This window comes from Cygnus atratus, chromosome 24, assembly GCF_013377495.2.
Source record: "Cygnus atratus isolate AKBS03 ecotype Queensland, Australia chromosome 24, CAtr_DNAZoo_HiC_assembly, whole genome shotgun sequence".
In the NCBI taxonomy this organism is placed as follows: Eukaryota; Metazoa; Chordata; class Aves; order Anseriformes; family Anatidae; genus Cygnus; species Cygnus atratus.
The window spans coordinates 3,649,020-3,666,054 of NC_066385.1; the positions used below are offsets into that span (position 1 = coordinate 3,649,020).

Genomic DNA, 17,035 nt, shown 5'->3' on the forward strand with positions numbered 1-17,035 from the left:
GCTCCCGGCTGCGGGGTCTGCGCCCCAACTTCTGCCCCCCCAAAAACCCAGCCAGGGGAAGGGGAGGGGAGATTTCAGGTGGCTGAAAAGCCCCCCCTGACCTTTCCAGCTTGGCCAGGATTTAACGCTAAGCCTTGACTTCGCAGCTCACCGGGGGAGGTTTTGCAACACCCGCGGGCGGCTGTCCCGCGGCGGGCTCTGTGCTGTTTCGAAAGAAAAACAAATAAATAAGAGAAAAATGCGTGCGATCCGAAAACAACAACAAAACCCCAACCCAACACCCCCTGAGCCGTGCCGTGCGGTCAACCTGCCGTGAATGGGGCCGTAGATTTCGGCTGCGTCGCAGCACAGAGCCGGGCTGTGCAGCCCGAGCCGTGTTTGCTTAGGGCCCAAGCCATAACCCCCTGATCTGCCGAGCAGAATTACCCGCGGCTGGGCACACACAAAAATCTCTCGACAAAATAACCTTCCCAAAAGCAGGCGGGAAGGGGAGGAGGGGAGCTCGCTCCGCTGGGTCCGCAGTGAATGACCCCACTGTTTTATATTTTCTGCTGAAAGATTTTGATGAGTCACGAGCTATTTCTGTAAATAATAAAAAAAAAAAAAAAAGGAAATGGACATTAAAAAAAATAAATAAAAAAAAAAAGAAGAAGGGCCCCACGAACATTCGTCTTTTGAAGATGGAAAAATTGAAGACTTCCCCCTCCCCTCCGCGCCGCACTCCGGCCCCGGGGGCTTTGTGTGCAGTCTCTGTTGCTGGCAGGGCTGCAGCGGCACGCGAGGGTCCGGGTCGGGCAGCACTGTGCTGCACGTCTTGGAGCGACCCCACTGCTGCCACCCCTTTGGGGACCTCAGGGGACCGTGGCCAGGGGCTCACTGGGGCAGGGGCTCAGCTGCTTGGGCTGCCTGGGATTTGAGCAGCCCCGGGGGTCCCACGGGTGGGAGACTTGCTCCTGCTCCCCAACAAGCCCCCCTTTGTTCTCCCTCCCAGTCCCGGTGTGCAGGCCCCCGGTGAGGTTTGTGGGTTTTCTGCTGGCTCTGTAAGAAGCGAGGCGCTCGGAGAGGGTGGCGTGGCAAAAGCAGGCACTCACAGCCAGCCAGCCGGCATGCTCCGCCGCTTACAGGTTGTCTTCTTCCTGGCTGCTAAAGCCCAAATTACTCTTCCCATCACTTTTTATTTCAGCAGCAGCAGTCCCGAACCTCAGGCTGAAATCCTCAGGTTGTTCCAAAACTGCCACCAAGGCTGGGTGACGGTGACACCGAGTCCGGGGTGTGCCTTGCACCCATCCTGGCACACAGCAGCACTGGGGCTGAGCCCCTTTTGCCCCTTGGAACCCCCGCCCCGTGCTCCCCCCACACTCCCCGCTGTGAAGGGCTCTTAGCTCCAGACACGCCGTGACACTGGTACTGAATTGGCCACGCTCTCTGTCTCTCCACAGGGAATAAGTTGCTGTCTGAGTGGCAAGAGGAAAATAAATCAGCGGCGCGCAGTCCGAGCATGTCCGTGGTCTGCTCTTACAGTAACTCGTTTGTGCCCTGTCTGGGGTGTAAAAGTCCAAGGGTGTGCACAGACCGGAGGAGCAAAACCAGTGCAAAAGAGATGAAAGCACGGCGCAAGGCCGCTCGCCGCTCCTTTGGCCACATCCCTTCCTGACCACAGTCGTTGCAATTCCTTAATGCTGATTTAAGAAAACTCAACAAAACATCCAAAAGCTTTTTTTTGTTGTTGTTCTTTTTAACTATTTGAAATCTGGCCCAGCTGTGCATATCCAAGCTCATTTATTACTGGTGGCAGCCTTTTAATTTAACGGTGGCAGGGATGCAGTAGAGTAACTGCGGGGTGGCGACGGGCGCGTGGTGCAGGTTCAGGGACACCCGCGCTTGCTCCGAGGCAGCCACTTACCTACAGCACATCCCGAAACAGGGCTCAGCTCCCAGCAGCAAACCCCATTTTGTGCTGCAGGACTGGGCAAAACTCCCCCAGATTTAGGGCAGAGCATCAGGGCGGCCGGAGAGGAGGGCGCTGCCCTCGTGGGGATGGGCGCAGCAGCACCCAGGAGGGGAGAGCCGCGAGGAGGAGCGGGCTGGGTGCCTCCTGCCGCCGCGTGCTTGGGGTTGCTCCAGACCCTGAAGCAGAGCAAAGGGGGTTGCTTCGGACTGGGGTGGCTGCTCCCTCTCTCTTTCCCCAACCACACACCGGTTTAGCAATCAAACCAAGCCAGCTTTCATGTTCCTAGCAAAGGGAAACAAAACAAAAAGAAACAACACACACAAAACAAGAAAAAAAAAAAGGGGGGGGAAAAAACTTTCTGCTTGAAAAGCTAGGAGCTCTTTCTCCAAGTGTTAAATCAATCAAAGCCACATGCTCCCCGCAGCGATCCGCAGCCCGTGCCGAGCCCCATGCGCCGTGGGAGTTGAGGATGGGGTCGGGGTCTCTGTGTGGCTCCTGCACCCATGGGTGCTGGCTCGGGGCCGGGGGGGGGAGGGTCCTGTTGGCACAGGCACGTTCAGCGCGCCCCAGGAAGACACCGGCGAGCTGGCTGCAGTTCAAAGAGCCCTGGAAAAGGGCCACTGGAAAAAAGATTAAGGAAGTTTGGCCGAGACGGAGCAGCGGAGGGAAAGGGGATATAGCAGTCTATTAATATTGGCAGGGTCTAGACGCAGATGGGAGTGAGCCATCTCACTGCGCTGCAGAGCGGGGGGCTGCGAGCCGGCCGGGGGCCACAGCGGTGGCCAAAACCTGCTCCCAGCCCCATCCCTGTCCCCCTTGGTGCTGCAGCAAGGAGCAAGGAGATTCAGGGAGAAAAAAAAAATAATACAATGGCCTAAAGCTCCTGGTGGCAAAGCCCGGGTTCCCCATGAAGTCAATTCCCCGGTGGCGGTGCCAAAATCTCCCCGCTGCCGCTCCGTTTTGGAAAGGGCAGATCCCGAGGCTGCACATCTGGCCCTCATTTCGGAGATGCGTGCCGAAAGCTTTCAAAAAAAATAAAATAACCTCTGCTCCTCCAGCCGCGGGTGCCGAGGTGTGAGAGCTGCTCCTTGCTCGGTGTCGGGACAAACCCGGCTACGTGTCCCCCCCGGTCGGTCCTGGGTGCCCCCAGCATGGGGGAATGTTGGGGGCTGTGGGGTGAGTGGGTGGTGGGTGCCCGCTGCTGCTGCTGAGTTCAAAAAGCCTCCAAAAACCAAGCACATGAAGCTACTAAACGTGCTGGTGGAGGTGCTTCAGTGCAGAACTGGTCTTTAAGAAAAACAAGGGTAGGAGAAAAATTTCCTAAGGGCAGAGGCAACAGCCCTTACTTACCAGTTGTTAACTTCTTAATTATTGTATTTTGTTTGGTTTTGGTACTGGCAGATTTCCTGTTGCAGGGTAACTCCAGCAACCATCCGACCACTCGCCTTCTTCCCAGCCTTTGGAAAAACCCTTCCCGTACCAGCAGGATGGAGCAGGGGCTGGTTGGTGCATGGGGTGAGGAAGAAGAGGGACACCACTCCTGTCTGAGCTGTGCCTTTCCTGGGGCCACTGCTGCTTCATCCCATCCCATCCCATCCCATCCCATCCCATCCCATCCCATCCCATCCCATCCCATCGGCTTGAACCTGCAGAGAATTCCCGAGTCAGCTTGTGCTGGGAACCACAAATTCCTCCGTTTTCAGCAGCTCACGATGATTGCACCCACAGACAGGGAGGATTAAAACAATAACTTAAAAATCCGAGGGCTGCTGCAGCCCCGAAGCCAGGCAGCAAAGACCAGAGCAAGCCAATTCCCTTCCCTTGCTCGTTCCCTTGCTGCTGAGGAGCCCACGGGGATTAAAAATGCCAAATTTCCCAAAAACCGTGACAAAGGCAGGCAGCACCGCAGCGTGATAGGTAATTTCTTTTATTGCATTTTATAATGCCGTTGTCCATACAGATTACATGCAGCTAGACCTACTGTACAAGGGTTTACCGTCTGCCAAAGCAGACACACGGAAGTTCGGAGTACAAATACACAGCAATGCTATTTCCTTTATACAGCACGAGGGAGGCGGTGGCGGGAGGGGAAGGGGGCTTTATACACGTCCCCCCCCCTCCGCCTCCCTTCCGGCCCCAGCCCTCGGCGTCCCCGGCCCCCTCCGCGGGGTCGCCGTCCCACCCGGCGCCGAGGAGGAGGACGGGGGCAAAAAAAAATGGGGGAGAAAAAGGAAAAGGAGGCGGCGGGCACGGTGCTTCCCAGCCCAATGGGGTGGGGGCAGCGCCGGGACCCCCCCCTCCCCGCGTCCCCTCGCCCCTCCTGGGCTGCACCAAGCGCGGCCCCGTGCCCGTGAAGGGGTTTTGCAGCCCGGCACTGGGGCTCGGGGGGTCCCCAAACCCCCCGGTTCTGGCCCCGTTCCCCACCTTGCACAACTTTTCCAGGACAAAAACCTAGATTTAGGGCTTTTTCTCCTAGGCGGTGGCGTGGGACGGTCATGTAAACAAAGCAAAGAAACCCTTTGGTTTAATGCAGTTGGGGCTCCCCTCCCGGCAGCACCCCAGCCCCTGCCCTGGGCTCCCTTCCCCACCCCGGCTCTAGCAATTCTAGCTATTCTGCAAAAAAATAAAATAAAAATAAATCATTAAAATAAAATAAAAAAAAAAAAGGCCGACACAGAAAACGGAGTGATTCCTTCAGGACACCAGTGAGAGATACCAGCAAAATGCCTTTACTTACAGAGAACTGCCCACACCGCCCCGCTCAGCAACGCCCCGCAAGGGAAAGCGGCAGCAAACGGAACAAAAAAATCCCAAATAAAAAGCGAACAGTCCGCGGTCGTAAGGTTTCAACCCAGTATATATATCTCAGTATATACAGACGTACAACTCTGCCACACGTTGCGTTTGGTCCTTGATCCTTCCTTCTCTCCCCTCCCCGTGCACCAGGCGCGTGTTTGAGGTAAGACGAGCAGAATTTGGTACAAATTCAAACCGGCAAAAATAAAACACGCGCCTAAAGGCGGCGGGGGCGGGCAGGGGGGGGCCGGGGGCTCTGTACCTTTGTGTGGACGTGACCCTGCAGGAGCGGCCGGGGGGGGGCAGGGGGGGCACGGGAACGAAACCAATTCACCCCTGAGTATCCAAGCGGGCGCGTTTCGCCTCAAATCCCCGACCGCGATTCCCATTTCGGCCGGGGAAGAGGCATGACTTGGAGCCACGTGACTTTCCAAATCTGTGCATGTTTAAAAAAAAAACAAAAAAAAACCCACCTAAAAACAGAACTCCTTTATATTTATATATTTACTTTCATATATATATAATATATATATAGTGCTCTCGTGAGCCGGGACCGCGGCTAACAACCTAAACGGCGCGGAGGGGTCCGGGGGTGCCGGCGTGGAGCCCGCAGGCAGGCGGCTCACCCTGGCTCTGAGGGGGAATTTTGGGGTCTGTACCGCTGGAAAAGGTAAAAAAATAAAATCCACAGCCCAGGCGGGAACCGTGGCGGGTGCTGGAGGGCTCGCCAGTGCCGGGCGCGCTTCATGCGTGGACTGAGCTTAGGTTTGCCCAGCCTTATGCAAGAAAATGGGGTTGCAGAGCTGCTAACAAATTAAATCCAAAGACAGGAAGGAGCTTGGTAAAAGAAAAAGAAATTGGGGCAGCTACCAAAACACCCAGCCTAAACAGGGAGGGGCGCTTTGAACCCGTGCAAACCCTGCAGCTGGATGGATGCCGGGCAGGAGCCACCAGCAAAATGGCTCCGGGGGTGGCTGGGGGGGGGACCCTGTGTTTGGGCACCCCCCCTCCTGCCTGGCACCCCCATGGCAGGGCTGGGTGCCCCCGGCCCCATAGGGCTGGGACCAGGACCCCGCTGCTCCCCGCATCCCCTACAGCAGCAACGCCGAAAAGTCCAGCAAAGGGGATGGAGGGGTGGGAGAGGGGGAAGGACCCCCAGCATTTCTACGGATAAAGCAAAAAAAATCCCCCTAAGATGGGAGGATAACGGTCCGGATCGATGCGGGGAGTCCCGCTGGGGGTGAAACACTCGGGGCCGTCAGAGCTGCGATGGGTGAGGGTCTCGGGGGGGGGGGGGGGGGGCTGGGGGTACGAAATGCCGCAGAGGCGCCCACCCACCCCTCTGTGCTCCCGTGGGGCAGGGCAGCAACGTGGTGGCTGTAAACTCGGCTAAAACAATAACTTAAAAATCCAAAAGCTGAAAAAAAAAGAAGAGAAAAAAAAAAAAAAAGAGAAAAAAAAAAAAAAGGGAGCGAGGAAAATACCCCCAGGCTCGGCCCCTCTTTGGTGGGGACCGGGGTCGGCGAGCAGGGAGGCTGAAATTTGGGTTGTGCGCCTGCGATTTTGGCAGCGGCGATGGAGCGAGCGGGGCTGCTGGCGCAGGGAGAAACAGGGGGAGAGTGGAGACACCTAGCGAAGGCCGGCACGGCACGGCACGGCACGGCACGGCACGGCACGGCGAGCTGGAGAGAGGTTTTGCAGCTTTTTTGTTTGTTTCGTCTCGTTTTTTAAGGAATTTGGTGCCGGGCAAAGGAAGCAGTGGAGGGGGATGCTGGGGACCCCCCGTAGCGGTCCCCAGCGGGGTGAGCCCGTGGGTCTCAGCATCCCCTGGGTGGTGTGTGGGGGGGTCACGGGGGAACCCCCCCCATCTCTGCAGCCACCCGGTGCTGAGGCTGCAGCGGGCAGAGAGGAGAGGTCGGGGTGATCCCAATTAGGGGTGCACCCCAGGGGCGCACGCTGCAGGGTCACTTAGCACCTTGGGAACATCACGGAGGTGACGCGGGGGGGGCAAACAAGCGCTCCCCCCTCCTTGCTGGTCCTGGCCCTCCCTCCTGCTGCTGTGCCGAGGGCCCCCTGCCCAGCACCCACAGCTGCGTGCCCCATTTCCAACCCAAACCACAGCTCCTGGGGCACCAGGCTCCCCCCCCCAGAACCTGCAGGGGGGCAAGGACCTGGCCCCCCAGTGCCAGAGCACGTCCCCACACCACGCTACCGGGATGCCCCGCGCAGCCCCGGCTCTGCCTGCTCTGAGGTTTGCAGGCAGAGAGGGGGCAAAAAGACTTGGGGGGGGGAACCAGGACCGCTCTGGGGGCTGCAGCTCCCACCCCCTGCTTGCTGCCGTGCACTTTTATGCCCCACAGCAGAGGAAAACAGTCTGACCCTACAGAAATACTGGAGCCAGGTGGCACCGACAGTCACATCCCTCTCCAAAACACAGCCCGTAGCCCGGCCGAGCACCCCCCAGGCGGAGAGGGGGGGTGCTGGTCCCCAAGGCCAGCACGAGGCCCTGGGGGGGGCACAGCCCGGCCCCGGGTACCCCCATCGCCACCAGAGAAAGAAAGAGCAGGGAGAAGAGGGGTGTTTGGTTGTGTCGTTGTCGTTATTATTAACATTTCTTTTTGGCATCAACACCATCTGGTCACCTGAACTACGGCCCTTCTGGCTCTGGACATCTTTTGGTATCTTCCCACCGGGACGCAGACGCTCGACACGCACAAAAGGAGAACGGAAAGGGGCGAAATGAAGGAATGGGGAGAGCCTGGGCTCCTGCGGGCACAGCGCTGAGCACCCATCTCACCCACGGTGCGCATCGCCCCAGGACCCACGGGGCACCAGGACCCACGGGGTACCCGGACCGAGCTCCAGCTGGGGCTTCCCAGCCGGATTCTGCACGCCAGCCTCCTTCGTAGGGGTCCTGCAGGACCACAGCCCCCCCCCGGAGAACCCGGCACGGCTTCCGAGGAGGCACCGGGCGCAAGGAGGGTGTGGGAGCCATTCCCTGAAGCCGAACTCGCTCTTGAGACCATCTCAGCCTTTCGCAGCGTGGTTTGGGCTGGGCGAGCCGCCCGCTGCACCCAGCACCGAGGAGGAGCCGGAGTTTTGTCCTTGCTGCCCGGCCGGGGACAGTCGTCGCCATCAGGATGCCACCAGCCCCCGGTGGTGCTGGGGACCGGAGGGCTCGGGTAGGATGGCACGCAGGGGTTGGTGGCCTGGCGGTGGTGACCACGGGGTGACACGAGCCAGGTGGCACACGCAGGGTCCCACCGACGCTGCTCCTCGGCCTTCCCAACGCAAGGCGCAGGACGGCGGCGTAAAGCTGCGGCAGGGGGCTCGGCCCCGTTTCTGCGGATTCTTCCCCCAAAGCTGGCTGGAGGGGGAGGGTCCACGGGTCCTCCTAGTGCAAAACCCGCCGGGGAAGGAGGCTCGAGAGCGGGCTCCGGCCTCCTTGGGGTGCTTGATGGCAGAGGGTGGCACACGGGGTGCGCAGGGGACGTCCTGGAGCTGCGTCGTGTCGGCCCCCGCCACGCGCCACGGGGCCAGGGGATGGAGGAGCCTTCCTCGGACCGCGGGGAGGGAAGGAGGGACAATTTCGGACAGAAACAACCTACCATCCTCGTTCGCCAGTTACTAACCAAGGGAGGAAGGGAGACAAAGTTCACCTCTGGGGTCTTTGTTTCTCGTTTTCGCTGCACGTCCCCCGCGCCGGGGACCTGTCAGCCGCCGGGGCAGCGGGGAGCGGGAGGGACGCGCCGGCAGCGACAGCTTGCCCCGAGGAAACCCTTTTGGAAACCCTTTTGCTTTGTGGAAGTGCCTTGAAGAAACGGGTCGGCGCCGGAGGTCACCTTGGGGAGGTGGGAGCCGTGGCTTTGTGTCTCCAGGAGGGACAGGGTGGGACGCGCTCGCCCCTCGGGCGGGAGGAAGGGGTCCTTAGGACAAGTCTTCCACCGGCAGCTCCTCCTCCAGGTCCCTGTCGTCGGCGATCGTCACATTCTGGTTGGTGGTGGCCAGGAGCGAGACGGGCCTGCTGTCGTCCTCAGCCTCGGCTGGTTCTTCCTTCACGTGCACTGGGTGGCTGCTGGGAGGGAGGAGAGCGGGGGCTGAAAGCCTTCAGTCTCGGGGACAGGCTCCTGCTGGCCACAGCCTCTCGGTCCCCCACCATCAGGGACCCCGTGCTGCCCCTTGCCGGGGGGGGACACAAACCACAGGAGGCAACGAGCAGCTCCCAAACCCCCCAACCCCGCGCCACCACCACGCTTCAACCCCAAACCCTTCATCCCCTGGCACCCAGCGGGGACATGAGTGTCCCTCGTCCCCCCAGCGCCCCGGCGGACCTGTACTGCTGCGGGGACAGGCGCGGGCTGTTGCTGCCGTTGCTGTTGACCTGCTCCACCGTGCTGCTCACGTCGTCGTGGCCCACGTGCAGCATCCCGCTGGCGGAGCTGGTGTTGATCATGGTGGGGCTGTTCAGCAGAGGGAAGCTGCTCTCCGCCAGCGCAGCCTGCAACAGAAAGCGGCTCGAGGAGCGGCCTGGGCAAGGGGCAAACGGGGGCAAAGGGGTAAATCGCCCAAAATGGGATTGCTATGGAGCAGCAGAGGCTTAGTGCTCCGGTATTTCTGCCAGGATGGGACCAGGGTAACAGTTTTTTTTGCAACCGAGATGGGCAAATGGGGTGCAATTGCTAGTGGGGCACAGCTGCCTGCGTGCTCCCGGGGATGGGACGAGGCAGAGCATCCTCACCTGGTAACTTGCATTAAGTGCTCCGTACCCGAGTCCTGAAATCATGTTTTTGACTAAAGTCGGACTCCTGCAAAAGACAGAAAGCGGACCGATGCCTGTCTGAGTGCTCCTGGCCCCGAGATGTGCCGGCTCGGCAGCAGAGGCGGGCACGAGCTCTGCCCCGCCGGGGGGGGACCCACAACCACACCCACCCCGTCATCTTTGGTGGCCTTCGCTTTTGGTACTCGTGCTCGTCGACGGTCCAGACGGCTCCCTTGACGTTCTCCACGCGCACGAAGCACTTGTGCAGGCTCAGGTTGTGGCGGACGGCGTTCTGCGGGTGCAGGAGGTGTCAGAGCTCGCAGCACGGCCTGTGCCCCGCCGCCCACACCCCGCCACCTCCTCCTCTTCCTCCCCCAGCCCCTGCGGGTGCCACCACGGCCACCTGCAACTTGGCGACAGCCAAATGCTCTGCAAAGCCACCTGGGGCTGCTGCCAACACTTTCTCGTCCTGTGAGCACCCAGAGGGTTTTAGGAGTCGAGGTCCTGAGCCAAACAGGAGCCACGGCCCCGTTTTGTTAGCCCTGACCAGACGCCGGGCACCGAGGAAGATGGGACAAGGGACAAGGACAAGGGACACGTCATGGCAGCAAGGACCCCGGGGCACAGCCACCATCTCTGCTGCAGCTCGCTTGGAGATGCTGAGCGAAGCCGGTTGATCTCCTTTCTTTTCTTTTCCCCCCACCCTCCTTTTTTTTTTTTTTTGGTCCTTTCCCTCCCTTTCTTCTTTACGTCGACCATCTTTACATTTCTAAATGTAAAATAAAGAGACGCACACGTAGGCAGACAGCGCAGCCCCGAGAGATACCAGCTCCCTTTTCCCCTTCCAACTCCCTGCCATTTGCTACTGCCCCTATTTCATTACCAATTTTAATTTGCCTCTAATTAAATCCTGTGTATTTTTCCGACTCACTTGCTAATCCATGAGGGAGGCAGGAGGCTGGAGTGGAATCTCTCCGAGCTATAATTACAAAGGGCCTAATCACGCCGGGGCTCTGCCTTTGAATAAATTTCCTTGCATTAAGGTTCTCAGATTCTCTGCCTTGCAAATGAGAATGACCCCAATTTCAGGAAGTTGGCCTCGGAGGGTTTTTTTTTTTTCTTTCTTTTTTTTTTTTTTTATTTCGAGTCCTGATTCGTGATGAGAGACTAATTCGTTACGCTAAAACATTAACAGCAATTTAAAAGGTCGGACGGGGGCTGTATAAACAAAGGAGCCGGCCAACACAACAAGGCGAGAGGAGCCACCAGGACCGAACCCCCCCGTGCTGGGACGTGGTCGAGTTCCCGGAAACTCACCCGATTGCACTGTCCCCCCTTTTTCTTTCTCATTTAAGGACAAAAACAAAGCTCGGCTCCTTCCCTAGTCCTCCATCCTTCTGTCCACTGACTCTGTGTCCCCGTGGTCGCGGTGGCCACCGGTGGCCCCGGCCGTGCCACCGTGCCACGGCCAGCAGCCAGCCCGGCCCCCCGGGGGATGCTCGGTGTGGGGCAGAGCCGGGCCCCCCGGTCCCATCCTGCTGCCACCGCTGCTCTCCCCGGGTTCGGGCCGTGCCCCGCATCGGGGCAGCTCTCCTCCTCAAGCTGCCGTCACCCCGAGACAAACGGATGGAGCTGGAAATCCCAAAGGGAACCCAAAAAAAACGCTTTCGGGCCGGAGCCGAGGTGAGGACTCAGCACCCAGCCCCCCCACCTGCAGCCGTGTCCCGTCCCTGCGCCGCCACCCTGCCGCAGACCCCCAGATCCCAGCACCGGGGCCAGGATCTGGCCGCTGCCCTTGAACCCCCATCCCGGGGCGAGCAAACACAGGACTTCCTCCCCCCGCTGGGGCCGGATCCTGCCCCACGGTCCCCTTCCTCCTTCCTGTGCACGCAGGGGGCTCCCCGTCCAAACAAAGCTGATTAAAGGCAGCGCCGATGTCCCCTCCTCTGTCCCCCGCCCCCGGAAACCCCAGCGCCACCGAGGCATCGTCGGGTCCCAGTCTGCAAGGGCAGAGGTGGAGACGAAATCACTGCTGGCACCCGGGGGTTGAAAAATTACACCCTCCCTGTCTGTCCCCTGCAGCAGTGGTGGCCCCCAGACCACAGCAGCAGCCCCCCCGTGGCCCAGGGGACACCGCAGGTGGCACCGGCAGGCAGCGGATGTCACCAAAGTGCCACCAAAGCTCAGGACACCCCGCACGTGACACGGGGGGTGTGTGTGTGTGGGGGTGCTCCTGCCTGGTTTTCCCGTGGCTTTTGTATTTTCTCAGGGTGTTTGTTTAGCGCCAGACTCGGCTGCTCTGTTTGCTTCTCATCTTTGCCTTCTCTAATGATGTTTGCTTTATGCCCCCGGCCCCGTTCCCCCCGCCCCGCAGCGCTGGGCATCCCCCCAGGACCCCCCCACTGTAGGGACGGGGTCCCCCCCCCATCCCCTGCCTCATCCCGGGGGGGCAGCGAAGGTAGGAGACGAGGGAGGAGCCGAAATGGGGATTTTCTGGGGAGAGGAAATATGTTTTTTCCTGCGCATCCCCCTCCTTCGAAAGGAACCTGGCCTTGGGCACAGAAAGTTGCGAGGGGAATCGGCCGCCCCCGGGCCTTTCTGAATCCCCTGCCGTCCCTTCTGGTGGCGGAACAGGAAAAAACAAAGCAAAAAGGGAAACACACGGGATGGGGGCAGCCCCTCTCGGAGACCAGCTCGGCCCTTGCGGTCTGGGTAACGCAGGGTGCCGCAAAGAAATAAAAAAAAACTAAACTTATTCCTTTTACTTATTAAAAGGGAAGGAAAAAGGCGTCCTCAGCCAGCGTTATTTCATGGCAGAGATGGGGAAACCGAGGCACGAAGCAAGGACAGGGCTGCACCAGAGGGACCCGTGGGTCCCTGCTCTGCCCCACGGCCAGACACTGTCCTGGGGGCAACGGGACATATCCTACCGGCCCCACACACTGTCCCCAGCCCTTCCCGTCCTGTCCCCAAACCGGGGACGGCTGCAGGGGCTCGGCAGGGTTGCAGGACCCCGTGCACGGCAGGGACACGGTGCAGCTCCTGCAGCTCGGCTCGGCTTGCAGTGCTGCCTGCGCGCCGTGAGGGGGACTCCAGGCTGCCACGGGGCTCGGCGAGGACCGGCAGCGGCCGCCGAGGTGCTCGGGGTGAGCTGGGCGAGCCGGCGGCCTTTGGAGCCAAAACACTCCTTTTTCACCCCAACTTTGCCGCCAAGACCCACGCTCCTGTTCCCGTCAGCTCTGCTCTTCAGGAGCAACGCATGGGGACCCTGGGCTCCAGAATGCCCAATTCCTCCTCCTCAACTCCGTTTGCTCTATTTTTTTTTTAATTATCTAAGTTTCAGTCGCTTTGCTTCGTGTTACCCTGAGCAGTGCCGCAGGAGACAATAAATAAATCTCCCTGGTCGGGACAATAACTCCTCTTCTCCCAATAACCCCTTTCATCTGCAACACGTTTTTTTCACTTCTCTCCAATTTGGTGATTTCTAAATAACCAGCAAGCTGCACGATCCACGTGCACCAACCCAGAGTGGTTGCACCACGCCTCAGTGCCCAAACCGCCCCCAGCACCCTGCCCCGGGATGCTGAGGGGTGCCCGCACCCTCCAGTGCCCCGTGGGTCCTTCAAGAGGGGCAATGGGGCCAAGGGGCCCCTCCGGCTCCCTCCCTGCTCCATACGGCCCCAAAAACCGGGACGGGGCAGCTGAAGCTTCAGGGGAGAAAGGCACCCGCTGGGGTCCTGCTGCCGGTCCCATCCCACCCACCCTTCGCTCAGCACCACGGATGAGCACCCGCGTCCCTGTCCCCGAGCCCCGGCCGCTGCCTTTCGCCAGCTGCCGTTTGCTGCGCGACGCCAGCCCCCGGGTTATCATTAACCTTATTTGCTATTTCGAGTGCCTTGCTCTTCTCTCTCCACCCTTCTCCTGGCGCTGAGACGTGCTGGCTCTGCTCCCTCCCAGCTCCTTAACCTGCAAAAAGCCGCTGCTTCCTACAGCGCGGCCCTTCGCGGGCTGGGACGGATCCCACCACACGGACCAAGCCTCCCCGGAGTCCGGGGATGGATTTCGGGGTGCAAAAACGCCTGAATTTCTCCGTAAAATAATTTTCTACATGATTTCAGAGCTGTGCAACGAACCAGTCCTTGAGCACAGGGTTGTCCCTGCAGAAACGGGTACAGCAGGCAGCGCGGGGGACCCGGCCACCCCGCGCAGGGATGTGTGAGCCCTGTGCCCGAGCGGGGCTGCGCTCACCTTCCAGGTGGCCGTGTTCCTCCTGAAGTAGGCGAACATCCGCGTGAACCAGTTGTAGATTTCATTCAACGTTAGCTGCCTGTCGGGGGTCTCCAGGATGGCCTGGGGAACCGCAGAGGGGAGACGAGAGCATCACTCGCACAGCCCGAGCGTGCCAAGGGGCAGGAATTGGGGTTCGGGGGGGGGTTCCCCGGGGACGGCTCTCGGCTCCCCCCGTACCAAGAAGGCAGGGAGAGGGCAGCTTGCCCACGGCAAGGTTTTAGGACCAGGAGCTGAACCAACACGGCGCAGGGAAGCACTCACCTGCCGGATGAGCGAGGCGTACGTGAAGGGCGGCCGGACGTCGGCGTTTTTGTAAAACTCGTGATTCTGTGCAAGCTCTGCGGGGGGAGGACAACAAGGGGACACGGGAAGGGTGAAGGGCCCCGCTATCGGACCCGGGGGCTGCCCCGGGGAGGGTGCTGGTCCCCGCGGCCCCGTCACGATGCTCACCTGAGGATATCGGGGTGCAGAACTTCTCCGAGTTCCTCCTGCGGATGGGCCCCACGTTGTGTAAAGTGGAAGAGCTGATGACGGAGGGGCCCTGCCGCAGCGGGGTGATGGGCGCCGTGGCGGAGGTGGGGGGATGAGGTAAACCGTCGGGGAACGTGTCCGAAGTGCTCTTGGAGAGGGTGGCACTCGAGACCAGGTTCAGCTGCGGGAGGGGAGAGCGGCTGGGCACCGGCACGGGGCAGGCAGGGGTGGGCTGCGGGAGCCCCCCCGTGCGCCAGGAGCGGGCTCACAACGCAGAGCAGGGTGGCTTGGTGGGGGTGTGACACAACTGAGGGATGGGGACGGAGCCGTGGGATGGGGATGAAACCACGGGATGGGGACACAGCTGTGGGACAGGGATGCAGCCGTGGGATGGGGATGCAACCACGGGATGGGGACACGGCCACGGGATGGGGATGAAGCCATGGGACAGGGATGCAGCTGTAGGATGGAGACACAGCTGTGGGATGGGGATGAAGCCGCGGGATTGGGATGCAATCATGGTTTGGGGACACAGCCGTGGGATGGGGACACAGATGCGGGATGGGGACACAACCACAGGACAGGGACACAATGCGACCTCAGATGAAGGGGCAGCCGTGGGGGGAGATATAGGGGGGGACATGGGCACAGGGAGGGGAACGCAGGCTTACAGGTTGGCTGAAAGGCTTTGGCTCTGAAGGTCTCATGTGAAGGTGAGCCATCATTGCTTGGAGGCGCTCGCTCTCCTTTGCCAGCTGACGGAGGCAAGCAGCAGAGGGAGGTGGTTAGGCGGTGCCGGGAGGGGCCCTGGGGGTGCCCCCCTCGCCTGCCCAAGCCCCCAAGCCCTGCTTTGGGCAGGCAGCATCCTCCAGTGTCCCTGCACATGGCTGTGAGCCACCAGAGTCCCCCCTGCCACCTCCTGCCTGATGCTGAGCCCCCCTCCAAGCCCCCAGCGGGGAGCTCCTGTGCCGTGGGGGTGTGGGGGTGGGCCGCTGCTGCTCCAACTCCGCGTGTGCAGCCGGATGAAAAATCTGTTGTGAAACGGAGCCATTGCAGTGTGATCCGTCAGCACATCCCCGTCCTGTCTGTCTGTCTGTCCCTCCCTGTCCTCCCCAGGTGCTCTCGTCCCTGCCATCCCTCGTGCCAGCTGGGGGGGCAGGACAGGTGCCCCCTCCATTCCCTTGGGTCCCTGCAGCCTCCTGTTGAGCACCCTGCGTGCCCACCCATCCATCCATCCCCCCGTCCGTCCGTCCATCCATCCATCCATCCACCCGGACGGGCGACATCGCTTTAATTGTGTGTGTCCCCCCCCCACCTGTTTACTCTCCCCACGGCGCAGGGAAGGCTGAAATATTCGCCGTGGCACCAGGAGGGATTTTGAGTTTGGCCGAGCCGATGGGACCTGACACCCGCTCCCTTCCCGTCACCTCCCCTTCCCGCTGCGCCCCCTCAAACCCGCACCCCCCTGCACCCCCCCAGCCAAGGCATCGTGGCCGGGCGAGGAAGGGGTTAAAGGCAGGAGCCGGAGCAGAGTTTGCTGCAAGTTTGGAGCAGCTCTGATGCCTTCGCGCTGTCGCAGTGCTCATTAGAGCTGACAGCTCGCCCCTCGTGATGCAGACGCCCTCCGCCGACACAGCGGGAGCTCCGCGCTGTAAACTTTATAATTGGTAGCTCTGGTGGCAGGTTCTCCTCTCTCTCCTCTGCGCAGCTTTCTGCGAGCCCTTCAGGTATTTTTTTTTTTTTCCCTCCCCTCTTTAAGCCCCGGTAATTGCTTTCAACCTCGTGCTTCAGCGAGTGCTGGGGAAGAGGATGCGAGCGCACGGCACCGCGCAGGCGGCTCTGCAGCCCCCCTGGCAAGGGGGAGGAGGGGGCTGGGGGCTTTGCTGCGTGTCCCCCCCCAGCTTCACAGCCCACGTCGTGCCCACTCTGATGGGCACAAACTGCTCCGAGCCCTGTGGCTGCCCTCAAATACAGGAGCCCAGACAGGGCAGGGGCAGCCAGGAGAGAAGCGAGAACACCGGTCCATGTGTGTGCCCCCCCCTTTTAATCCCCCCACGCCAGCGGGGGCTTCGTGAGCCACCCGAGGCAGGGACAACGTGCAGAGCCCTGTCCAGCCCTCCAGCATCTTTCACAGCTTCCAAGCCTCACGATGAAAAACCTCTGAAACCTCAGTTTCGTCCCATTCCGTCTCCTCCCATCTCTATTAAGTGAATTACGCACGGCACTTTGGGGAGCCGGAGGTGGTGGGGAAAGCGCTATTTCAAGAACCGCTTTTTCCAGAAATAGCACCCCAAAGTCAGGCTCCAAAGACCACGCTCAGGCACCTCAGCAAGCGGCCTGATTTCCAGCAGCCCCCTGGCTCTGGCAGGGAGGCAGGCACAGGGCTGGGGGCACGGGCGCTCATCCTGCAGCATGCACCAGCACCACAAACAAGGAGGACGTGGCTTATAGGACTTCGGCATCTCCCTGTACCCCCGGAAGGAATCTGGGGTGCTTTGGGCAGGAGGGCTGGCTCGTCCCTTCCTCCACCACCAATATAATCGTGCAGGGATGCTGGTATTGAGGGGGGAGCAGTTTGAAGGGCTCTGTGCCTTGATGCCCACCAAGACCACCATGGGACCAGCCAGGGCAATGTCCCTGTTTGGGAAGGATGCTTAAAATGAGCCCTGTGACACCAGGGCTGGCTGCTTGCCTTGCTAGAGGGCCCTGACCTGGCTGCTCCCCTCCTGCAGAGAGCAGCCAAGACCTGGCATGCAGAGATTGCCTTT

At 60.5% G+C, this 17,035-nt stretch overlaps 1 protein-coding gene across 21 annotated transcripts in view; it reads right to left on the reverse strand.

Moving 5' to 3' along the window:
* Positions 1-7,324: 7,324 nt before the first annotated feature.
* FOXP4 (forkhead box P4) overlaps positions 7,325-17,035 on the reverse strand; it is a 59,111-nt gene continuing 49,400 nt past the window's right edge. For 11 of the 21 annotated variants that reach the window (XM_035561543.2, XM_035561541.2, XM_035561549.2 and 8 more), the window contains 8 exons: positions 14,939-15,022; positions 14,247-14,448; positions 14,058-14,134; positions 13,755-13,856; positions 9,677-9,798; positions 9,486-9,552; positions 9,079-9,245; positions 7,359-8,822 (listed from right to left, as the gene is read on the reverse strand). In XM_035561543.2, the coding sequence (XP_035417436.1) occupies positions 8,675-8,822; positions 9,079-9,245; positions 9,486-9,552; positions 9,677-9,798; positions 13,755-13,856; positions 14,058-14,134; positions 14,247-14,448; positions 14,939-15,022 (969 nt within the window). In that variant the 3' untranslated portion in view covers positions 7,359-8,674. Of the gene's footprint in view, positions 8,823-9,078; positions 9,246-9,485; positions 9,553-9,676; positions 9,799-13,754; positions 13,857-14,057; positions 14,135-14,246; positions 14,449-14,938; positions 15,023-17,035 lie in introns of all 21 variants that reach the window. The other 10 variants (XM_035561546.2, XM_035561552.2, XM_050715381.1 and 7 more) reach the window with 2 other exon arrangements.